The 24,837-nt window shown below is 41.2% G+C and overlaps 3 protein-coding genes across 11 annotated transcripts in view; 1 reads left to right on the plus strand and 2 right to left on the minus strand.

The window, feature by feature from the left end:
* Positions 1–4,396, minus strand: part of CAPS2 (calcyphosine 2) — a 29,637-nt gene extending 25,241 nt beyond the window's left edge. For 2 of the 9 annotated variants that reach the window (XM_019279906.3, XM_019279899.3), the window contains exons 1-3: positions 4,189–4,396; positions 2,871–2,977; positions 520–566 (exon numbers count right to left, since the gene is read on the minus strand). In XM_019279906.3, the coding sequence (XP_019135451.2) occupies positions 520–566; positions 2,871–2,948 (125 nt within the window). In that variant the 5' untranslated portion in view covers positions 2,949–2,977; positions 4,189–4,396. The other 7 variants (XM_019279903.3, XM_019279905.3, XM_019279904.3 and 4 more) reach the window with 7 other exon arrangements.
* A 1,297-nt stretch (positions 4,397–5,693) lies between these two features.
* CCDC107 (coiled-coil domain containing 107) lies at positions 5,694–13,757 on the minus strand. The gene is made up of 6 exons (XM_039571479.1): positions 13,557–13,757; positions 10,565–10,770; positions 9,330–9,396; positions 8,151–8,241; positions 6,924–7,033; positions 5,694–6,379 (listed from the first exon to the last, which is right to left on the minus strand). The coding sequence occupies exons 1-6, from the start codon at positions 13,714–13,716 to the stop codon at positions 6,090–6,092; spliced, it is 924 nt and encodes a 307-aa protein (XP_039427413.1). The 5' UTR covers positions 13,717–13,757; the 3' UTR covers positions 5,694–6,089.
* A 2,365-nt stretch (positions 13,758–16,122) lies between these two features.
* Positions 16,123–23,546, plus strand: LOC104698398 (glioma pathogenesis-related protein 1-like). The gene is made up of 6 exons (XM_019279781.3): positions 16,123–17,271; positions 19,414–19,659; positions 20,095–20,207; positions 20,903–20,985; positions 22,733–22,759; positions 22,847–23,546. The coding sequence occupies exons 1-6, from the start codon at positions 17,092–17,094 to the stop codon at positions 23,071–23,073; spliced, it is 876 nt and encodes a 291-aa protein (XP_019135326.1). The 5' UTR covers positions 16,123–17,091; the 3' UTR covers positions 23,074–23,546.
* The last annotated feature ends 1,291 nt before the right edge of the window (positions 23,547–24,837 follow it).

The following is a 24,837-nucleotide window of genomic DNA, read 5'->3' on the forward strand; positions in this document are numbered from 1 at the left end:
GTGATACCCTCTGAAGAGGATGTCAGGAGGACAGAGCCAGGTTCTTCTTGGGAGTACCCAGCAATGGGCAATGGGCAGAAACTGATGCACAGGACATTCCACCCAAAACCAACTTCTTCACCACAGGTGACTGAGCACTGGAACAGGTTGCCCAGAGAGGTTGTGGAGTCTCCCTCACTGGAAATACTCAAGAACCATCTAGGTGCAATCCTGAGCAATCTGGGACGTCCCTGCTTGAGCAGGGAGGTTGGACCAGATGGACCAGTGGGTTGGACCCACTGTGGTCTTTTCCATCTTTACCCATTCTGTGATTACACCTCCACTGAGCCAAACATAAATCAGCTTAATTCCAAAGTAAATAATGCATCATATATTCTACTCCAAATATAAATCACAGAAAACAAACCTATGATGATAAATTTCATGGAACACTAAGTTCCACATCACTACAAATGCCAATGCACTGTGTTAATAATACACACAATTAAACAAGCTGATCTGAAATAGAAGCAGACTTACTCTGGCGGGCGAGGACTGTGAGCAGCCTGTCTATTTGGTCTCCAACCCTAAAAGAAGGACACATTATTGCATACCTAGGGAATCTGGATTAAAATACATAGTTCTCTCTCTCAATTTCCCCTGAAATATTTAAAACTAGTGGCTCAAATTATCTGTCCAACAGACTTGACTAAGATGCTACTAACAAGGGGAGAAAACCAAAAACTTCTAATTGAAAGCTAATTCTTACAGATCATGAGACTAAAAGACTGAATATTCATCATGACAGAAAGATTTCCAGCCATTAAGAATCTAGATAGCATCCACATCAGCTATTAATAATACATTAAAAATAATCCATGTTTCTGAGGCTTTGTGCCGTCACTGCTCTCACAAGGCTTTGGGTCACATTGCTCTTGTTGGTTGGGAACCAACCCTTAAACCAAAACCACAAGACTGACAGCCAGCTGGCTCACAAGGAGTTAGCTCAGACCCCAAAGAGCCTCTGATATTTAGTGTAACTGTTTCATCTCAGCTTTAGTATAGCAGTCCTGCCGATGACTAGGCAGTTCACCTTATTTATTTTGCAAGGCTGCATAGCACACAGATCTCCAAACCCAAATGAGCAAGAACATGGCAAGAAAAAATATAAGTGACCCAAAGCTTCATCCATCCCCCTATGGCTTTTGAAAACAGCTAGCAGCAAATCCGTGGGGAAGGCTGCTTGCGGCAAGCACAAAGCAACAATTCGCCTAACTGGCCTCCCTATCTGAAAAAAAAAAAGTGGTTCGGGAACGTTCAGAACCAGGGCTAACATTTTTGTTTTCACTTTTCAGCTCATAAATCTCAGCATCGCAGCCTGAACTGAGCAGAATCCTATTCCCAGCAGTGCCTGAACATCTTTCACGATCTGAGAGCAATCACAAAACTGTAACTCCTTTCTCGCCATACACCCCTGTAGCTGCTCCCGAAACAGAAGTTCGGCGACACTACCCTCTAGCGACTCCAGAACATGGGTCCGGGTATCCAGGTTGGAGAGTTCTCCGCACGGAATGAGCACCGCCACCGTGTGGTCACGTACGTAAAACCGTCAAGGCATCAAAAACGCTGCACTACACCGCACATTTATCTTCTTTCTGTACCATTACAACTGTGGTCAGGTAAAGAACACACCTAATCCTAGATGCTAAAGCCTTAATATAATTCCTTTTCAACAAATCAGGAAGAAAGCAAACAAAAAACGTTGTGAATGCTAAGGTGAAGCATATGATTTCAACATAATTTTAAGATTTACTTTTGCAAACTACCAAGAATCATGTGGACTAGGGAGTCTAAATTTGGAAACTTAGTTGCACAAGAATAAAAAAAAAAGGGATGAGAGATTAGAGAAAAAATGTTATTTCTTTTCTTTTACAACCTCCACTAAATCCCCAAATGTTCTTGTTGTCCCCAGGTATTTAATTTCCAAAAACCCGGTTAAAACATTAACAGTAACATTGTAACATTGATGTATTATCATTTACAAAAGGTCCTTTTTCATTCCAAATCAAACTGAAAAGAAGAACAGCAATTTGGCAGTCAAACTCCAAGAATTCCTAATGGGGTCATGCAACAAATAAGGAAGATAAATGGGTGCTTGGGGGCTGAGGGAGGATTAGAAATTAACTTTAGTTCATGGACATAAAGTACACGGTATCTGTGAGAAAAATCAACTGTTCCTAACAATATTAATATTTACCTCAGCGGTAAGGAAAATAATGGCCCTCAGAATCCAAGATAGTATTTGTAAGGACTTTCAAAAGTTAGCCCTAAAGTTTCTGCTACAGTGAACCTGTGAGGGTTGCACACCTACCCTACCTCAAAGCCCAGACTATTAGGAATATATGGAAAATGTAATTTCCCTTCATACTGAGCACAGAGCACTGAGAGTCATTTTTCATGTCGATCTAAAATCATGCCTTTTCAAACTGTATTTTAGGGGCTGCTTTACTTTATTGTTGTCTTGCAGAACAAAAACACAGGCACACCTGATGCCAGTTTCACCAACAGCCTGAGATAGCACGCAGTACAGGTTCAAGCCTCTGTTGCTCGTAACTGCAAGTACTAGTTCATTCTTAAATTCCCCACATTCCAATTAAGCACTCAGAGTAGCAGTTATTCTAGGATAGCTGTTTATGTTGGAATTTCTCATGTTCATTTGAGAAGCTGTCATACTAAACTATCCCTTTCTGACAAAAATAATTTCTTTAAAAGTTGTCTTCTCTAAAGAATGGATTCTAACCTCAAACCAAGAGCCTTCTGATTTATGATTAAAATATTTTTAAAATGTCAAAGTAAGGAAGGAAAACAATCACAAGCCTTCCATTGACTACCTGACATTTCTTCCTCCTCAATGACAACTCAGCTTTCCTTCGAGGGGATGCAGCAAGTCCTTTAACTTCCGAATCCATGCAAATTCAATGACAGCTTTCAGTACAAACTGAAAAACAGAACATGCTATTGAGAAAAACACGTATTTTTTACCTAAGTACTTCTGAAAAAAAAAAAGTTACTGCATTAGAAAGAATTTTGGTATTGTCTTCAGCAAGCTAGGAAATGCTGTTGGTTTCTCTTTTCCACCGCCTCTTAATTTCAGTCCTTTATTACTAATGTTTAACCAGATCCCCGTTCAAATTTATGGGTTTGCCTCAAGCTTAACTCCCTCTTTCCCTTACACTTATCGATACCTTCTCATTCCAGTATTACTAATTTGCTACCCCTTGGCAACATCAAACCTTTTGTACCACTTGAAACCGCTGCCTGTCTCTCCATGGCTCGATGCCCTGGGAACATTTCAGGAAGACCTAAGGGCCCTCCCGGCACACTGCCAGGCTCCGAGAGCTCCAGGATAACATTCCACCAGTATTCCTGCTCTGCTGGCTTCTCCTTCCACCCAGTCAGTTTTGAACCAAAAGCCCATCGTGTAGCTCCCAGCAATCAGACACTCCATTTTCAAACCAAAGGCTGACGGCACCGAGCAGTTCCCAGTCCCAAGCAGCCTTTCCTTCCCCGAGCAGGAGCAGGGCTGCAGGGCCTGCTCGGAGACCGGCACACGGCGCCGGGCACCCGCACAGCCCTCCCGCCGAACCGCTTCCAGGCCACGGAGAACGTCCGTGCACGGCCGCAAGGCTCTCCTGAAATGGAGCATCCTTCCCCACCTGAGGGCAGAGAGGGGAGAGAGCGTTGTTGTATTTAATGGTTCACGCGCTGAGATTACGGTTATCAAACAGCAGCGCTGTAAGAGGCGGAATAAACATTATGAGCTCAACAGCTCCACGGAAACGATGCCTTTTCCCAAGAGAGGCGTGGGACGCGGGCCGGCAGGGGCTCTGTCTCACCGCAGCGGTCCCAGGGCGCAGGGCTGACGGACCGGGGCCGTCCCCGCACCGTCTCCACGGTGCCCGCGTCCCCCCTGCCCGCCCCGCCTGGGCCGGCGGCTGCCGGGTACCGCAGCGCGGAGGGGCCAATCCGAGCCAGGCCTCGCACCAGCTCCGCAAGGTGCGCCTCGGCGGAGTGGGGAAGCTGAATGCCCGGTTGCTCCTGCGGAAATTCCCTGCCCCGGGGCCCGGCCGTCCCTCCCTCCCCGCGCCCGCGGGCGGATCTGCCCGCCCTGCGGCCGCCGCAGCCCCGCCAGGACAGGCGGGCCCTTACGCATCACACGGATTCTGCCCTCGGCAAACCCCGACAGCCGGCATCGGAGACTTCGAAACTGCGGCCAGAGAGCCCACGGTGCGTATTTGTAGCCTGGGCAGAAACACAGCGATCACCCCAAAGTAGCTCAGAGCCTTTCGGACAAGGACTTCGAGTGTCAGCAGCATCCGAGGACTCGTGGAGGTGAAAGCCTCAGCAGTGATGATTCAAACACTGCCCCAGGCGGGGAAACGCTGCGGCAAAGGACACCGGCACCAGTGCCTGGAAGGAGCAGGACTGACCTGCACCTTGCCCACACCTCGGCAGCACAGCCCGGCTCCCACTGCATCGTTCCCTCTGATCAGTGACTTTGAAATTAGTTTCAGTTCACTTTATTAGATATTTCAGAGAAAAGTCTCTATGAAATTATGATTTTTTCCAAGCAGTTCCAGTTGTCCTGAATGACCAGAGCAACATCAGGTATTTTTGAAATCAAATTGTATCCAATACCAGTTTTGTTCATCCGTTCTGTCTTGGGGAAAAAATCTGCGACTGCTTGAGAAACCCCGGCTCTGTAGTCCATCAGTTTTCCAAAGTTAGGCAAAATCTCACTTAGTGCAAAACACACTGACGCTAAGGATGTATTTCTGGATGCTGCTACTTGCAAGCCTGTGTGATCCAGTTTTAGAACCAAACACATACCATGTTTCTACACCAGAATGAACAATTCATTCCATTTCAGTGAGTGACACGATAATAAATTTAGTCCCTTTAAGTACAGTACATTTCCTCCATAAAAACAAGTCCACATGCTATTTTCCTGTAAGAATACGGATGGCAGAAGAGTTCAGGCATCACAACTGGCCTACTTAAAAGCTATGCAATTATAAAACAGAAAATTTAACAGTGCCATACTGTCAGACCTACCTCTAAGGTAACTCCTGTCATTAAAGGCTGGGAGTACAATAGGTGTGTGCATTAAGTGAACAAAAAAATGAGTAAAAAAAATGAAGGTATGGACAAAAATTATTCTGGCAAAGGAAAAGAAATGCTGTTCCTAATAATGACTTTAAAAGGCCACTATCAAGTTGGCATAATGTATTGAAAAAAGATCCCATGCCCCACAGGTCTTGAATGGTACATAGCAATACATCTGTTAATTCTGATTTTTAAAAAAAAGGCATTACAATGAATCAAAAGGCCAGATTCTATGGTATTAAAATAAATGTGAATCAGATATACAGTATTAATGGGTATCACTCAGTTATTAGACAGCTGCTGAGTTTAACCAGTGACAAGTGGGGAAGAAATTAAGTGATCCAGTGTAATACATTAGGGATTAAGTTGACATGCAAAACTAAACACTGTTACTCAAAGGACTGCAAATTCAGACATTATTATTTTAATATAGTGTCCATGGCTAAACTTCTCTCTCCAAATAAAGAAACTTAACTATGAATGGATCTCAAAGACTTAACCCATACTGATTTTCACACTCCCAAAGAGAAAATTTTTCCACAAAGAGCTGAATTCATCAGTGCGTGCTCTTTAATGAACTCAAAGAAGTCACAGTTCAAGTGGCATAATGCTTACTAGTCACAAAACATTTATGAAATATCTATTCTTTATAGTCTCAATTAGAAGATTCTCTAATATTTTAGTGAAGCATCAGATATAATTACAGTGCATTATATACAGAGTACAGAAATAATTTTATAGGGAAAAAATAAATAGAAAAAATATGTAAACATCCTGAGTAAAATTCTGCTGCCACTGAAGTCAGTTACAGAATTGTCACAGATACGAGCAAAGGCAGTATTTCACCCCTCTTTTTAAAGCATATAGCAGTGCACGTAACTTCATTTCAAACAGTTTAAAGTGCATACGACATTATAAAAAGAATTCATAAGCTTTTGAAAGTTTTACATATGCAGATTCCATTCATATCTATTGCGTCTCCTCAGTGCCATCTCTTCTGATTCAATGGCATCTGTGCTTATCATTTCGTCGTCTTCTACAACATCTGGCTCCAACTGATGTATTTCACATTCATCGTGTAATTCATGCTCTTCTATTTTGTAATCATTATCAATATCCTCAAGCAAATCTTCATAACATTCATCTTCTCTGTTGTCCATTTCTTTCTCTTGAGAATGTTCAGCAAATGACTGAATGAGATCTTCAAGTTTCTCATTACAAATGTGTCCGAGATCTTAAAATTCACAAAAAATAATCAAAATTAAAGTTTACTGGAAAGGCTCTAAATTTCAGGTCAGTTTAGAAGTAGAATATTTTTTAATTTGGCTTTTTTCCCTCTTCTATTAAGACTCAAATAATGCAAAAATCCCCCAAATTTCTCTTGGAAGTCTCCAGTTGAAACCAATATACAGTTTGCTGTTCAGTGTTGTATGCAAGCATTACTCACAGCCTCAGAGATTCCCATTTGTAAATCCTTAGCCTAAAGTTAAGACTGCTTAGGAACGGACATTCCAAAAGCCTGTTTTATCAAAGCAGAATGTGACTGTGTGGTCCATGCCAGTTCAATGTCTTTAGCACCTATTCTTAAATACAGCATGATGTATCAAAAATTTGAAATTGGATACATCTCAAACAGGAAGAATGGTATTCCTCCAAAATAAAACTAATTCCACACAAATTACCTAAGGTGCAGAAGCTGAACATTATTATAGTAAGATCCATTTATTCTTTTAAAATATGAACTACTTAATTATCTATCTGTCTGAAAATTAAAGTACCTTTCGTCTTGTTTTCTGATTTATCCAATCCACTTTCTTTCATCAGTCGTCTAATTGACTGGAGCTGTGTCATTATTTCATCTTTCTGCTCACAAGCTAAAGCATTGACACTAGAAAAAGAAGACAAATGTTAACAGGTGAAAGATTATCTTGGAAGGGAGTGCTTGATAATAATACACTTATTGCAGTATTTCTTTCTGTATATAAATACCATAGTTAAGTTTGTGAAATGTTTAGGTCAAGCTTTCCTTTGAGAACTGTCTCTTGAGAAGTGGGGAGCCCATCACATCATACAACTATTGAATGTCACTGAACTCCAACACTGGAGCCCCAATGGCCAGGTCAATACTGAGTACCACAAGTAACAATTATCCACAGTACTGTTAGTAGTAGTACAACAATGTCTAATACAGCACTCTAGAGTTTAAAGGCTTTTCTCACTCAAGGTTTTTTTTTACTTTCTTCCCCATCACTACTAGAAATTTGTTACGCAAACTGGCTGGTGAATTTGCTGCTGAATAGTTTCAGCGTATGCTAAGTTCAGAAGTATACTGAACAAACAATCTCCTGATTCTGCATGTTTTAATCTAAAAGCATCCTGTTTCATGAGGATGTCAGTCTACAAAATTAACTGCAGGGATATTTTTATTTCTAGTAGATATATAAGGCTCTGGCTTCTTAAGAACAGAACTTCTCCAAAACTACAAGGAGTTTTTGTATTACTGATTTCCTTGTCACATTAAAATAGAGAAGTTCTATTTCACTGAAATACACACACTTTACAGATTCATTTCAAAACACAAAAATAAGCAGCTATACCTTGATAACTATTTTTTCCTTATAATTACATCTAAAGGAAGAAACTCACTCTGCTACCAAAATCTAATTCCCACAAGGGCTTTCAAATGTTACTGAGTTTAAGTATATTTTCACTATTAGTCTCCTTGGTCATTATTAAAATTCATCTTGTTAAGCCACAGTAACATGATCATATGTCTTCTGCATTTATGTTTGGTGAACAAGAGATGGGAGGTGTCTGTGAAAAAGTTCACAAATGGCAGAACTGGTATTACCTGCAAAAGGGTATGGAAACAATAAGTAATCAAAGAAGGCTCCCAAAACTGTTCCTGATGTATATATAAGGATCATTTTAAGAACTCTTTGTTAACATTTTGGCAAATTTCAATTTACAGGAAACAACACTGAGATTTTTTTAGAAACACTCACCAGTTTGAAAGTGGATCCAACTGAGTCAATAAAGAATTTAACATTTTCTCTGTCTGTGCTAGATGTTGCTCCAGTTCTAAAAGCTGATGCTCTAACAGAAACAAACACAAACAAAAGCAATACAACAAAAAAAGAGGGAGGTGGGGGGGTGGGGGGAGAGGCAGAGCAAAAGAGAAAGAACATTGTAAGTAATGTCTTTACAATATCATTAGGATATTAATTTATATTTTTGGTTGGACAGATTCAAAACCAGAAAGCTTCTTTCATCTATAAAATTCTACAATATGAAAAGGGAATGGTGGGGGTAAGAACAGAAGCCTTATTATGTGTAAACAGAAGTCCTTGCCACCCAGTAACCTATCTCCAATAGTGCCCAAACAGAAGACACCTCTATAGAAACTGAGCAAGAATGTGGAGCTCACCTTCCCAGTGTCAAAAACGATGCAGCTGCAAGACTTCCTGAGATGTAAGTACTGTATTTATACTTAATATGCTTTCATGTGTTTGCCTATTCACACCTTACAAATATATTTAACACTTAATGCACTACAATCAAGAGGAGTCACTCCTCCTAAAATACAATTAAACTTTGAAGAAAGAAGAATGCAACACACAAGGATGATGAGTAGGGAGTGTAGCAAGTCACTGCTGAGCCTGATTCCAGACCTGGTGTACAGAGACACCAAAAGATGTTCAATTCACTAAAAATGTGTCTAGACAAGGGAGGGAAAGGTATGAAAACAGCATCAACTTTGAACGTTTTTGACAGGTTTCCCATTTGGCCTACAAATCATAAATAGTCTCTATAATTGTTCAGCCATACTGTTCCACTATCAATTCTAAACCAGATCATTATATTATTTAAATATACCTGTTTGATTATATCCCATTTAAACTGAAGAAAACTGAACAGATCTTAAGTGATAAAGTGATTAAGAGAATCATACTGCATTACTATAGCTGTTTTAAAGAGCATTACATCTGGAGAATTTAAACAAACCTCAAACAAACATTTCAAACATACAGAATAACGAAGTGGGTTTTTGTAGATTCCTAACTGCTCTCAGTAACTTAAAAGATTGTCTTCATTTAGCTAGATTGCATCAATGAAAACATGTTTTGTTCCAGTAGGAAACAAGCATTTTTGTTGAACATATGCATTCCGAATGGGTATCTTACCTGTCTCCTTTGCCTTGTCTTCTGTACTTTTTTCCTTTTTGGAGTGACTTTCTTCATGTGACTTCATCTTTAAAAGATACAATTGAGTTAAACAACTTCATCATCATTTGTGTACTAAAACCAACACTGTCTTTAGAACTTCAGTGAAAGTAAACAGCAACCATGAAGATGTGCTACATTAATGAAACTTTTCTTCTGTGATGCCTTCTTCCTGTCTTAAGCTAACACTTCTGATTTTAAGCAAACACAACATGACTGGCAAAAGCTGTAAAAGAAAGCAGTTGCTATTTCAAAAGGGAGCAGAAGAAACCTTCTAGGTTACTGGATCCAGTCTCCTATCATTAATTACTATATAGAATTTATTTCTTAAAGTAATAAAGATACTATTATAAAAATATTTACATTTCAATCCCACAAGCCCAAGTGTAAAGAATTGTAACACCCAAAACATGGTTTTCATTATTTTTAAATCTTATACTAAACTGGGCAGCCTCTATACTCATTTTGCTAAACTGTGATATTTTTCTCATACACAAGATTAACATGAACTGTCTCCAGAAATGAGGATGTTGTCTCCAGTCTTATTCCTCTTCATTTTTATTTTCCCTGAGGGCAAGCAACAGTATTCCAGGTACACTCTCAGCTTTGCAAGTCCTGTAGTATCTCTTACTATAAATAATACATTTCAAGACTGATTCCTTTTAAAAAACAAGTGATCATGTGTTCTCCCTTTTTAATTTACAAATGGTAGAAAAGGTATCCATTATGTGAATAAACCTGTATGTTGCACCTGCATGATCAAATGAGAAGTCCAAATAAAAGATCCAGTCTACTCGCAATTCCATCTAACTGCTAATCTAAGAGCACTGCTCGGCAGGAATTGTCCACCTCCTTCCCACACTCAATCTCATTCTGAAGAATGAAAAGGGAGTGAAACACTGATGAGACTTAGGTTACAGACTCAGGTAGCAGCACTGTTTAGGTTCTCAGATTCTCATTTGAGGCTACAGGGTGAGATTCTCACTTCTTCAAATGTCTAAAAATATGTAAGCCAGAAGCCTTCATAAGGAAGAACTAGATACGCTAAAATTTTAACTTTGGACTTCACACTCAAACAGAGCAAGAACTGGCTTTTGGACAACCATATACATGGACTCAGAACTGGAAAAACAAACAAGCCAAGCAGTTACATTTCCTCCTAACTACAATAATTTAATGCTTTTCCTATGGCTTACCTTAAGAAGTTTGTATGCTGCAAACATTCCCACTCCAAGAGCATACAATGGCATGAGGGTGAATGCTAACTCTCTACCATTTCCTCTCGTTCTCTCGCTTTTTATCTCTTTTTCCATTGCATTTCTCATCTGCTGAATACTCTGGTAAGTATTACTGTCAGAATTTCCTGGATGCCGGTGAACTTGATAAACTGTCTGAGGACTACCTTAAAAATTAAATTGAGGGAAAGACAACAAGGTAAGAAATGAAATCAGGAGTCCACAACTGGAATTAAATTGTTTTCTTCTTGTGTAATCATCTTTGTTCATCACTCTTCTAAGACAGTGTGGGCAGCCTTGCATCCAATAAAAAAATTTTGAATTTTTCTTATATTAACAGGCAGCATATTAAATCTAGGCAGCAAAAACTCTCCAACGAAGCTTGGTTTCTTTAATATACAAATTTTAAGCTTCTTCCTTCACAGCAACATTGGCAAACCCTCAGCAAATCACAGAAAGACAGACATAACAAGAAACAATTTAAATCTTGAAATTAAAGCATACCCAGAGAAACTATGGATAACGCTGGAAACAATAATTAGTATTTTTTCCTTTACACCAAAGGAACTGAATTAATTACAAATTGAGTTGTCTGGTCCCAGGAAAAAAAAGTTTTGTTGAAATGTACATGCTGTGCTGCTGCTTACATTATTTTGACAGTCATTTCAGTTTTACATGGATATTCCCACAGGCTTAGAAGTACTGCACCTCTGCAAATCAAATATTTATCAGGAGAAGATTACACAATAGCCAAGAGATGCAACCTTGGAAGTCAGAAGTACTTTTGCATGTAATTTGCCTGCCAGAACAGGGAGCAGATGAGAAAACAGCCAGTGTCATTGTTCAACTTAGGAAACAGGTTATTTGGTAATTAAATCAAGGGTTTGTGGGTTCACGGTACCATCAGCTAAAGAATGCAGATGCTTGCAGAGATGGCAGGGGATTGGGGGACTGTGAAGTTTTACAATCATCTCTCAATCAACTGCCTAGACTTACAATTTTGAACTTAATGTATCAGAACTGAGTATGGGTATGACAAGGTTCACATTCTATAAAAACTCCCAAACAAAAGACCATTATGGAAATCACTTCTTGTCAATTAATATTGTAATATGGGCATTTCAGGAACTCATAGTAACATAACTCAAGTGTGCAAAGTACAGCCACCATCAGATAGAGAAAAAATTAAAGTTACACCTCCCAGTGAAACAACTATTTGGCTACAGCTTCTGCCAACTGCAAGAGAAAAAAATGGATTTAATTCTGCTAATCTAAACTGGTACTTTGTGATAAGAGATCTTGAACAGCGTTTTAGTATTGCCTAAAATGAGTTAGCCAAAAAAGTTTTTCGGACCTGCAGGGATGACCTTGGGTGTAGCAGCCTTTACTATCAGATCTAAAGTGAAGTCATGCCAGGTATGACTGCAAGTTCTTCCACATGTAATTGATCAGTTTGCAACACTCAGCTTTTATCCCTATGTTTGTTCATTGGAACTCAAAACACAATTGGACAATTAAGCAATAACTAAGCGCCCTAGCTGATACAATCAGAACTCAAGCTACCTTCATCACTCAGTGCAAACTCTGGCAGGCATTCTCCTTTCAGGACAAGTAGGTTTAGACTTGCTAAAACTGCACTAACTAATCTGGAAATCACATTTTATATTATACATATTTTTCCACCTTTCAGAATGTTTCGTACTGATTCCTAGTTTTACATTTACACTCACCTTTTTTACCTACTTTAAGTTCTATTTGTTTTTAATGTAAATGAGACGTTTTACTAAAATAGTATCACAGATAAAAAGATTTCTAAAGATCATACAAATAAGAATGTGGCAAGGGAAACGCCTTCTGGGTGGAGAGAAGGAACGTTGAATCCTACTGGAGTCCAGTGTCCTGCACCAAGTTTATCCCACAGAAGAAACAGCAAAGTGAATTACTAGCCAACCAGGAAAAAAGAACCACCCAGAGAGGTGAGGAGATCTGTCTGAAATTTATTTTACTCAGTGCTGGGCCAGTACTTCTGTAGAATCACAGGCATGTGAAGTGTTTCTATTTTTTAAGGATTTGGTTTTAAAATAATTTGATCTATAGGGAATATACAGCTAATCAAGAGAAAACAGGCCAGGCAAGAGCTTATGAAGCACAGTAAGTTTGATATCAGCTGGGAAGAACATGGTAGCAGCTCAAGCCTCGATTCTTCTGCCGGCAGGGAAAAGCACAGACACATTTGCAGGACTATAGCAACTAGCTAGCTATCTGTCGGCTTGAAACGCCTTGGAAGGCATCATCAATGAATCACAGAGCTACATCACAAAAGCAGGCTTTTTGTGATTGTCAAAAACAAAGGTGGACCTTTGGACCTTCAGCTAAATCGTGACATGCACTGATATGACTTAACATATATTTCTACCATTTTAGCTCCCACAAGTAGTAAACTCTGTAGCCCATTCATTGATACATTTTCTAAACAAGCATCTTGGACTCATTTTTAACACACTGCCGGACAGATTTTGTACCACTCTGTGGATACATTTACTAACAGCAACACTTGGCTTCCTTATTGCACTTGAGTTTTCCCCTGTGACACCTCCCAGTTCCTCATCCGTTCGATTGTGCCCCTGCGGGCACTGCTCGTCACACCGCTCCACACTTCCAATTACCGGGCGTTTCTTGCACTTAGGAGTAGTTTTGGTAAGACAACAAAGACAAAACCCAAAGCACTGGCGAACCAGAACAGCAGCACACCGCCGGAGGTGGGGGTGTTTAAGGCGCGTACAGGCCAGCTCCAAGCGGTCTGACCAGGCCTCCCCGTCCACAGCCCGTGTACACCGGCGCCTCCCGCCGGACGAGGGCACATCCCTCTCGGGTCCCGGGGTTCCCTTCCAGCCCGCCCGAGCCCGCGGCGGCTCCGGCACGGAACCCCGGCCGGCACCGCCCCGGCTCCTACCTCTGCCGTGCTGACGGGGATCGTAATAGCCGGGGCCGCCCCGCGGAGACCGGCCGGCCCGCCCGCCGCCGCCTCCCCCGAACATCCTGGGCATGACGACGAAGACGCAGAGCACCAACACGGCCGAGAGCAGCACCTGCTGCACGGCCGACAGCGCCATGGCCGCCGCCTCTCCGCCGCCTTCCCGCGGCCGGGCCGCGCCCCGCAGCCGCCACAGCGGCCCCCGGCGGCGCCCCGCGGCACGGCCCGGCCCCACGGCCCGGCCCACGGCCCCGCCCACGGCCCGCCCCACGGCCGGCCCACGGCCCCGCCCACGCCGGCCCGGCGCCCACGGCCCGGCCCACGGCCCGGCCCCACGGCCCGCCACGGCCCGGCCCACGGCCCCGCCCACGCCCCGCCGCCACGGCCCCGCCACGGCCCCGCCCACGGCCCCGCCCCGGCCCCGCCACGGCCCGCCCACGGCCCGCGGGCACCGCCGGGCACCGCCCCGGGCGGCCGGGCTCTCCGTCTGAAACAGCTTATGAGCTGCACTCTTAGGGTTGAAGGGCGTTTCCGGTCGCAAATGAAAATTTTTGCTGGAAAGTGTTACACAAAAGTGAAGAAGATGCAGAAAAAGCGGATGTTTGATGTTTAGTCCGCTTTGTGCCTCAAGAGGAACATGTTAGCAATGGGCAGCTAAAGGATGAGCATCCTGAACATGCTTGGGAACACGCATGTATTCGGCAAAGAATGTCCTTTGCTTGGGTGGGTTTTAAGCTGGATTGGCAGATAAGGGGAGGGGTCATTTTGGAAGTGATGAAGTTTGCAAAAGACATCACACACAGTTTAAAATACTCAGGAATAGGAAAACCAGGAAAAGTTATGACTGAAAGTACAGCTAGGGAAAAACCAAAGGCCTAAGGGAGGAAAGAGTATCAGCAGCCAGTGGAGTTAACTGTAAAGTCCACACAGAAACTAAGCGTGAACTGAAACATATGAGCACCAGTTACCCTAGGCAATAAACCACATCACCTTCTTTTAAGATATAAAATTAGGTACTTTAAAGGTAAACTTGCTGAAAAACAGTCATGACTGGAAGACAAATACAGAAGATTGTTTATGTTCAGGAATCAGCTGCAAAGAAGTAAAAGGTAGTAGAATGAGTTACTGGCCAGGAATTGGCATGTTTACCTCCTGAAGCTGTCTTTGTAAAATGCCCTGATGTATATTTAAAGCCTTACCATAGGAGGAGTAAATATTTTATTCCAGAACCTCTCTTAAAAATACTTAAAATATTTGTACTGTTGAACCTGCACTATCTGTGCATTTTTAATTTGAATTATTTTTTATGTATCAAATCGAAATCCTTAAAGACCTGTTCAGTAACAAAAACCCAAAAAGCTTCATGTTTAATTAATATGCCAGCGATTCCTTACCTGAAGACAAAACTGCATTTCAAACATCTTTTCAGTTGCTAGCAATTGCTCTTACAAAGTTAATTTTCAACAGTGAAGGGAGGAAAAACTTGTCAAATGAAATTAGTTTGTATTTCTCTGCTGCAATAAGAAAAGTCAATTAAAATAAAACTCAGGCACTTGCCTAAATAAGGGAAAATATTTCTTTATGAAACTCCAGCATTTGATATCTATCTGCTTTTTTGTTTACTGGTTTTATCAGATTGTTTAAGATTTTGTTGTAACTTAACATTGCGTAACTATTTCACCTTTCATGTTTTGCAGACTTGGGATGCAGCTTTGGCACAGACTGCAAGGGCACAGACGAATGCATTTTTAAACTTAACATATACTTAAGTAAGAAACATCTGTGCCATCCTAATTTCACATCTGTTGGAAAGAATATTTGGGTTGGAAGTCATAAAGTTTTTGATGTTGCTGATGCCATTAAATTGGTATGATGAGGTCAGATTCTTAATTTTCATAGTGCAGAACTGTGCTAAGGTTTGTGGTTGTTACATTCAAGTCAGAGTTATCTTTGGTAAAATGTCCTGGTTAGTGACTACCAGAAGAGAGCAAGTGGGATGTAAACATGGGGAATTTTTCAAAATCATGAGGCTGTAAAGCCTCATGCATGTACCCAGCTCCCAGCTCATGGTGCTAAATTTCACTTGAGATCTGCACAAGGATAGGCAATGCTTGTATTGTCCAGACAAATATAATGTGATATCCAAATCCCAAAACTTAATTGTCGAGATCAACTGCTTAATGCTGGCAAAAGTCTAAAACTCTCTTCCTGGGAAAACATCATAGATGCTCGAGGGCAGGCTGGACTTCTGCTTTAAATATAGATAGAGTCACTAGATGGAGCCAGAAATGCAAGAAAGCATTTTATAACCTGGACTATCCTGGACCCATCAAAATTTCCTACTGCATAAAATCTCAGCTCGTTTTCCAAACACAGAATTTCAGCTGCATGCATATATAAGTGCAAGATCACTGTACTGTTAAATTAAAGGTTCAGTTTCAGTGTGATATTTTTTGTGCAAACTGCATGTAGTTGTAATATAATCATGGTTTTACATTAAGTGTAACTGGCAAAACTGAGCAGGGAATAAGACCCATTAACATCTTTTACAATCTATTTGCAACAAATTTTCCCTGTAAACCTACCTAAAACTGGGATACAAGACCTTAGCTCTTAAAACATATGGTTCTTCTTATGCTCTTGCATATATGTACAATTTGGTTTAGGTTTGAAAAAAAAAAATTCAACCAGCTTGTAGAACAGCTGGGGAGACAATACAAATGCCAACACATACCATCCTACTGCCCCAAGAAGTGATCAGGCTTGGAATGTTACACCAGGAGTGCTAATCTTGTAGCTACTCTCCAGGAGCACAGGAAGCTCCTCCAGTGATTTCAGGCTAGCAGGTAATAGCAAATAACTAAGGAGGAGAGAATCAACACATACTCAAGCTTGGGATTTCCAAATTTTATTTTTGTTACACAGCAAACCAGGCCAGAATGTCTGTTCTGCAGCCAGGTGCTGTTCAAAAACCTTTTTTTTTGACTCCTGCTGAAGCACAGATTTCCTAATTCTGTTTGTTCCTTGAGTAATTCTGAAATTGAAGCAACGTCCTGCAACATAATTATAACTAAGCTGATATGACTAAGCAATACTATTGGAAAATCAGCTGAGCAGCAGATTTCTGTTTTGTCAAAACTACAGTTTTTATTATTGGTGCAGGTTTTAAGAAAGCTGTTTGCAGCATCTCTTCAGATAAGACCTACAATCACAGAATGGCTTGGCAGCCAACCAAGATGGAGAACACTCAAAGGAAAGACAGAAGTATACTTGGAGTGTTGCTTCTTGCTGATGTGCATGGCAGATGCCTGTTTCATGCTTCACCCTTTGACTGCCAGCTATGATGTCAGATAGAGTTGTACCTTATTAAGCAATTGCACTTCACTTCCTGTTAGTTTGACACTTTCAAGTGCTTCCACACCCAGAGGCCAACCTCTGAAAAACTGCTTGCTGGTATCATCTCCACCTAAGAGATTTCTCTTTGTAAAACTTAAAAAAAAACCACTGGAGAGTTATGAAAATCACATTTTACTTTGCTGCATTGTTCTTACTGGATTTCTTCACTTGCTTTCATGCTGATCTGCAATATCCCTTGCCTGACATAGAAGATGCAAAGTTCATTGAAGATTGTGTGAGAGCTCACAACACATTTCGATCCAAAGTGAATCCACCAGCCAGCAACATGTTTCGTATGGTAAGGTGGTGTTTGTGATCTGTTTGAAATTATTATAGATTGGGCTGCTGATTTAGCCCATCTTATTCTTCATTTGCATTGTGCTATTCTTTCCATTTCAGTTAATGATTTCTGTAACATATGTTGGTTCTTTTTAAGAAATAGAAAAGACATCAATTTTCACAGTATTGTTCAGTTTTAATAATTTGAAGCAAATTTCTTTTTTAGCACAAGATTTAGCTACTCTCAACTTCAGTCAGAGCAAAGGGCTGTATTGTAAAAAGTAGTGTTCAGTTCTCAGTGCGTCATCTACCTCTTTCTAAGAGCGATAGTAATCTGTTTTATACCAGGTCAGGTTTCATACAAGGAAGCTGTTTGGTTTTTAAAAAGTTCCTGAGCAGGCAATCTGCACAACAGGATTTGTTGAAAATCTGTCATCTCCTGTTGTTTCTTCTAATCTAGAACATGTGTTGAATAAAGGGAGTTTTCAGGACATCCATTTAGATACCTGATCTTCATTTGCTGCAGCAGGGTTTGAAGAGCAGGGATAGTAATACCTAGGCTGAAAAGCAGAGCTTCCTACAAATACAGTGGATATCAGAACAGGCTATGGGTAGGTCACACGTTGTTCAGTGGAATACATAAGGAAAAATGTGTACAGCTAGCTGAGGGAGGTAACCCCAGTCAGTGCATGTCACTTCTCTGAGCCCTCCAGCAGTACTGCATAGATGGAAAGGAAGTTAAATGCATAACCACATGCAGAGTAGGAATCATTTCTACAAATGGAAGCTCACAGTAAATGGGTAAGATTCAGAGTACCAGTGACTTCAATTTCTTGCCATTTTAAAAACAATGTTTAATTTAAAAAGCTAGTGTACAAGAGCAAACTTACCTGCTCAGACCAAAGACCCAGCAATTCTGGAATAACAGCAGGACAAATATATTTAAGCCTCTTGAATCAAAGGTGTTGCGTGGTACTTACAAGCTCTTAATGGATTTTTTGGATTTTTTTTCAGCCTTGATGTTATTTAAGTTTTTATCAGTTCTAGCATCGTATGGCAAAGAGCTGCACAGCCTAACCACAGGTTGTGTGAAGCTATTTCCTTGTGTTTGATTTGGGCCTGTTAATGCCTAGCTTCATTTAACAGTGTCTGGTCTTTGTATTGGAAGAAGCAAGTTATGGCTGCTTATTTACCTACTTCACACAAGACGTCCAGATGTCTCTGACTGAAGCTGCAGAGCACTCTCTTGTTATATGAAAGCCCTCCAAACATGAAGATTATCATCCTACTCCAGGTTCTCTCTGGCCTTTCTAGTTCTAGTGTACCTTTCTTGAGGTGGGGTGCTGTGCTGCACACAGCATTTAACAGCACTTCTGCAGAAGTATGATTATATATGTGATTTTATTCTCCATTCCTTTGCAAAGAGTTTTTAATACTTTATTTGCTATTTGGTCTATTACTTTCAAGTGGTAATAGCCATCTCCAAAGCTGTTGTTATGAACACAAACTCAATTTTTTCTCACATCCCTTAACTTGCATTTCCCTGTACTGAACTTTTCCTCTCAGTGCAAAATCTGCAAGTCTGCCAGACTGGTTTGCCAAATTATCACTTGTGCCTCTTTGGATAGGAGTGTTTCCTTCTCAGCCCAGCAGAGATGAGTCTTTTATTTGCTTAGTCCATCTGCTGAGAGAGAAAAGAGGCAGAAGGAGCTGAGGAAGGGAGCAGCTATAACTCTCCCCTCTGTCCTGGCCAGCAGAACAGAATTCCTGTCAGGTCTGATAATAATTGCAAAGTGCAAATCCCGGGACAGCCAACATCTCCTAGGCACAAAGTTCTCCAAGCCCCTCTATAGCTGGGAGTTTCACAGTTACCCCCCTCAGTGTGGCAGATTAAAGACTGCACTCCAGCTCTAAATATATTAACAAGTCAGATACAACAGGACAATGGATAGATCCTGCATGTCCTGCAATAGGTAAGGGAGAAAGAAGACAAAAATTTGCTATGGGAGTAGAACTGTCAAGTGAGAGAAAGAAACTGAATGCAGGGATGAGAAGCAGAAAAGGGGAAAAGAACTCTTTAACAAGTTTCTGTTTAAAAATGCTTGAATTCAGCTAAGTCACTGCAGTGCCGGTTATAGTATGTTTTCATCCTTTTTTACAGTCCTGGGACGCTGCTTTAGCTAAGACTGCCAAAGCGTGGGCAAAGAAGTGCACGTTTAACCACAATACCTACCTTGAAACACCAGGGAAAATGCACCCCACCTTTGCACTTGTTGGAGAAAACATCTGGACTGGCACAGCCCACATATTCTCTGTGGATGCAGCACTCAGGGCCTGGTTTAATGAAGTCAGCAGCTATGATTTCAGCACCAATACATGTACTGACAAGTGTGGTCACTACACTCAGGTGAGTCTTACATGCCCAGTTCTTTATAGTCCTATATATACATATATATAATCTAATTTCACTGAAAATCTGAGTACAGGCTTGGAACACATTGCTTTGGAACAGGAATTACAGCAGAGCTTTGCACCCCCCAGCTTATTGTTGCATGAGATTGGAAGCAAATATTACAAGCCCCAGTGATGTCAAGTTCTACTTCCAGTAATGGTGGAGAGGGATTATCCCCTGGCAATTTCACATTTACAGGGGCGCCAGATAATAAGTGCAAAAATGGCTATCAAGCCATCATTTATCCCAGCTGCCCTGCAGATTGTTTAAGTTGCTCCTGTGTCAGCTGATTTAAATTTCCCTGAGATACTTTCCTTCTCCGTCCTCCCTTAATGCTGTTGCTTTGGCAGTATTTGAACAGTGCATCACGTACTTCCCTTTGTCTTGCAGGTCGTTTGGGCAGAGAGTTTCAAAGTTGGCTGCGCAGTTCACTTCTGCAGTACAGTTGAAAATTTTCCAGGACTGTTCAAAGCAGCACACTTTGTTTGTAACTATGGGCCAGCGTAAGTTAATTATGGCACTTGGAGGTTTTTTTATTTTTTAACTATCCCAACTGATCCGGTATCAGATGCCAAAATGACAGGTGCAGTTGTAACAAATTTCAGAATAAGCTACATCCTCGTGTCACTTGTCCAAGGGAAACTTCCCCTGGCCATTGGGAACAGAACCTACTGGACATAGCTGGGACTGGAGAAAATCCCATTTTAAAAAAACAGGACAGCAGATCATAGCTGAGACCATATAATGCAGATGGTAGAAGAAAATCTGTTTTGACTTCAGTCTGTGCAGGAAAAGTGGAAAGGGTGTAATCTTCCCGCTTCAAAAAGATTACATCTTTCTATGTCCCTACCCGAATTTCAAGCAAGACATTGTAATTTAAGAAATAAAAGGAAGACAGTCCTCTAGTTTATCTGGTACCTTGTAGTATTTCGACTTATTTTTTACAGGTTTGTTTTTTATAATCCAGGTGGGTAATGAGGGACTAGACGCAGATTTTTATATGCTTACAATAATACAGTATTGCCTGTGAAGTCTCATTAATTTCCAGTGGTGAGAGTCAACTGTTCCCCATGCCAGTGAGAGCTTTAATCTGATCTAAAAGGAATTTCAAACAATTTCAATGACCAGTTTTTTGGGGATTCCCTCCCCTTGATAGCTTTTCAATGACAGCTAACAAAACACTGTTCATGTTTTGCAGGGGGAATTACCCAAGAAAACCATATAAAGAAGGACAGCCATGCAGTAGATGCAGTAATGAGAAGTGTGTAGACAAGCTCTGTGGTAAGACCAAAGTGGTCAACTAAGAAAACTGCATAGAAATAAAAGTGGCATAATTAGCAATAGAAATACGATGAGTCAATTTGCACTACGTGCATAGTGGGTCTGTAGCACACTACACAGCAACAGTACCAAACTCTGGGAGGAATAGTGTAAGAAGGAAATAATTGAAATACTTTGCTGCTGAAGGCTCTCAGAAGTAGAAGCCAGAGTTTCTGATGCAGGGAAGTATCAGTTAGACTACTTTCTCTCTTTTATCTGGTCAGGAAGTTAAATCCAAAATTTTAGTCCCAGCAAATATTCAGTCTAATTCTTCTCTCCCAGCAGAAATAGGAAATTTATCTTTTGCTTTCTTGCTTGTTTAGCATGTCTTAACACATTTTCCACACAACCATATTTCTGTACCAAAAAGCACAGTTATTTCTAACTTCCACAATTTTCTGAAAACCAGCTTGCTTGTAAATCTCTTCCCTACTACACTCAGTGTTATCAGAGTGCTCATGAACATAATTAAATGAACAGTTATAACAGAGCTCAAAAGGCTCAGGGGATGAGGGGATTTAAATCAAATCTGGAGGAGCAATTAATAAAGGACTGGTAACCCCTTTGGAGCAGGCCTGTGGCAGCTGTGGGATGTCTGGCCAGTGCTGGGAGCTGCTGTGGGGCTGAGTTGGCACAGCCCACTCCCAAACCCTGCAAAGATGCAACAGTGAAAGGAGCTGGTTGGAGTGAAATCCTCTCTGGGGTGGAGGTGTTCCCTGCAAACATGCTGCCTGAGCCTGGGAGAGAAGTGGGTGATGGCGAAGGGGCTCAGCCTGCTCCCTGCTCCCACCTTCCCACTAATGAGCCGGAGTGAGTCTGTGCTGGGTCCGTCTCCCGCGGTGTCAGGGTGTGGGCACAGCAGGGAAACACACAGCCTGTACCCCATCACTCTGAGTCTGCTCCAAACAGCAGTTTGCAGGGGTTGGACCTTTTTGTCTACTCACCTAGTCCCAAACTGGGCAACGTTTTAAATAAACAGAGATTAAAGGACATGCAGCAATGTGTTCAATCAAATATGAATTTTATACAGAGGTTTAATGGGGATGGTCTTTACTATCCAGGCTCTAGACAGCCTCAGCTGTAGAAATGATTGAGCATTTGGTACTCTTATTTCCTTCTGTAATATCCTGGCTGACTCATCTTAAAGTCTCAGACTGATGCATCACAGGAAAACTAGAAATATCTCAAAGACTAGGGGGAGGGACAGGAGGAACAGAGTATTTAAAAGGTAAGTGCTAGATCCTACCACTGGCTTTTACCATTTTCTCTTATAGGGCAAATGAGGAACTTCAATAGGATGCACATAGGCAGTCCTGCAAATGTGTCAAAACTTTTAGTAAAGGTGTACTTCCATGATAAATTAGTAATTATATTTGTCTGTCTGTAACTACTTAGATTTGGTATGTGTAACAATTTAAATTAAATTCCATGTTTTGTTGTTACTTTTTATTCCCTCATCCCCCATGACACAAATTCTTCCTGATACAGCCGTTTTTTTCTGCTTTTCTTTCAATTCAATAAAATACATGAACTCCACAGCAGTTGGGAGCCTGCTCTTGCTGTCCTGCTTCCCCCTTGCAGGATGTTTTAGGCATTAACTGGCATCATCAGTGCAAGCAGCCAGGCACCAGCAAAGGCTTACCTCTTCACATTAAGAACCACCACTGAATGGTACTCACATTTCTTTCCTCTTCCGATCTCTTTGCAGAAAATACAGAACGTGAGAAGCTGATAAGTAAGTATCAAATTGTTTTTAATGGCTTTCCTGTAAGTATGGCTAAGACTGATAGATCTTAACACCTGTTTCTTTACTGACTTTTAGGTAATGCCAACTGGTATCCAGACTGGGATACACAGCCCCAGCCACCGCGGCCCCGGCCCCCCCGGCCTGCCGTGCCATCATACGTCCCACCTGCTGAGCATCCACGTCCCTCTTGTGACCAATACTGCCTTAGTGTTTTAATTTTAAGGCCACTGTTTCTCGTACTGAGTGCTAGTGCTGTACTTTTAGTACAACAGCAATTTCCACACAGATTTTTTTATGAGTAATGGTCAGTTAAGACACTGATTGTGATCCTACTGCTGTATTACTCTCACATAATTGGCACACATTTAAAAAAACACTTGGTCATTTCTCATTATCCCTGCAGTTTTTATCCAGCATAGGAAAGGTTGCTTCTTCACTCAATGCAAAATACAAGTGGCTGTGCATAGAGGTAGTATAATTTATTGGCAGTAGCTGCAACGTGCTCTTATGTCTGCACGAGCCTCCTAGCTCTTAGGGCTAGGTTGCTAGAGGGACCACTGAGAATAGATATTACTCCATGTGCTAACAATCCTCCTGGAAACCTGGGGCATCATGAAGACATGTCCGAGGTGGCACACTGTACCCAAAAGAAGCAGTAATTCATCTTCATTAACCTTCAGTTATCCTGGACACAGTTTTCCCCAGATAATGGAGATTTAACTGTATATATTACTTTTTATGAACAGGAGTAAAGCTTATCCTTGGTTACATTTAACCTGTATGTGTCAGTGTCCATTACTCTATTGTCAGTTGTACTATTCAGTTCTCTCAGAGTTAATCCTTGTTCTCCATAAGTAGAAGAATACCAGGGAAAGTTGATAGAGTAAGGATTAAGGGGGAATGTCAAGGGGGAAAGCTTAATTTTAGGATGTGAGATGGTGAAAAAATCTAAAATGCAGAGTAGATGACAGCCATCCTGAGCTTTCAGGCAGCAGGAAACAGAGACAGAAGATGAAATGGGCCCGGGACAGATCCTGGTTTAGAAATCTCAGCCTCATTTAGAAAGTCCAAACCTCTGATGGATTTAGTTTGTTTCAAGAGACATTTAGCTCTCAACCTGACCCCTATTGTTCCAATACATGTTTGTGAGTAAGGGGAATAAGCCCATCTTTCAAGCCAGAAGATACTGGCTGGTATTAGCAATGCATAACTGTGCTATCAATATTTAAAGCTGGTTTTCCTCCTTTATCTTTGTTCTAATGTTTTAAGAACACAGTGACTCAAATTCTGAGCCACATTGCAGCATGTCATCCCACAGAATAAAAATGAGCCCCAACCGAGGTTCTTGTTAATAGATCCCTTGGGGTGGATTAGAGTGAAATGACACTGAATGACTCGCATATGCATAAATAAATAAATAAATAAATAAAACGGCTTTATTTTAGAACAATTTGGTTGTAGTGGAAAGGAAGAAAATATATAAGGAAAAGAGGAAAGACAACAGCCTTAACAGCATCTAGTTTCATCAAAAGAAGAAAATTGATCCAAAACCTTTCTGCAAAACGTAGTAATTGCTATGAGTAGGATTACGGGGCTAAACAAATAGTAATGAAGAAGCCTAAAGGACAGGAGAGACACTTGTCCACCACAATTAAAGAAAGAAGAAAAAAAGAGAGAGAGAAGGCTGCTACAGCTCTAATGTGAACTTGTAGCTTCATTTCCTTATTCTCATAGCAGTGTTCTTGGAATATGACTCGTTTCCTGTGACTAACGTTGTATTCAATTACCATGGCTAAGTTAAGTCCAGCTCACAAGTCTTCCATGCAAAACGCTGCTGGTGGAGCTAAAACCACTTCGTACAGCTGAAACACTCTGCTTTTAAAGCTGGAAGACTAGATGTTGAGAAGCATGACCGTAAGGAAAGGGCTAATGACATTTGCAGTGTATGCCTTAAGCAAGTGCTCGGTGACGGAACTGGCTGCAGAAAACATCTCTCTAGCCTGTGCACAAACCGCAGAAATGAACTCGCTTTCAGCTCTGGCCCTGCGGGGGCAGGACCGACACCG

The sequence above is a fragment of the Corvus cornix genome, chromosome 1A (genome assembly GCF_000738735.6).
Source record: "Corvus cornix cornix isolate S_Up_H32 chromosome 1A, ASM73873v5, whole genome shotgun sequence".
Classification (NCBI taxonomy): domain Eukaryota; kingdom Metazoa; phylum Chordata; class Aves; order Passeriformes; family Corvidae; genus Corvus; species Corvus cornix.

Bases quoted from the DNA above. Each gene is read 5' to 3' on its own strand.
- CCDC107 (XM_039571479.1), bottom strand. From the start codon at position 13,716: ATGGCGCTGTCGGCCGTGCAGCAGGTGCTGCTCTCGGCCGTGTTGGTG. The intron at 7,034-8,150 runs GTGAGTGTTTCT...TTCTTTTTCTAG, and splicing joins TTGGATCCACTTTCAAACTG to TGTCAATGCTTTAGCTTGTG. The intron at 6,380-6,923 runs GTACTTTAATTT...GTGAATTTTAAG, and splicing joins ATCAGAAAACAAGACGAAAG to ATCTCGGACACATTTGTAAT.
- LOC104698398 (XM_019279781.3), top strand. From the start codon at position 17,092: ATGAAAATCACATTTTACTTTGCTGCATTGTTCTTACTGGATTTCTTC. The intron at 17,272-19,413 runs GTAAGGTGGTGT...CCTTTTTTACAG, and splicing joins CCAGCAACATGTTTCGTATG to TCCTGGGACGCTGCTTTAGC. The intron at 19,660-20,094 runs GTGAGTCTTACA...TTTGTCTTGCAG, and splicing joins AGTGTGGTCACTACACTCAG to GTCGTTTGGGCAGAGAGTTT.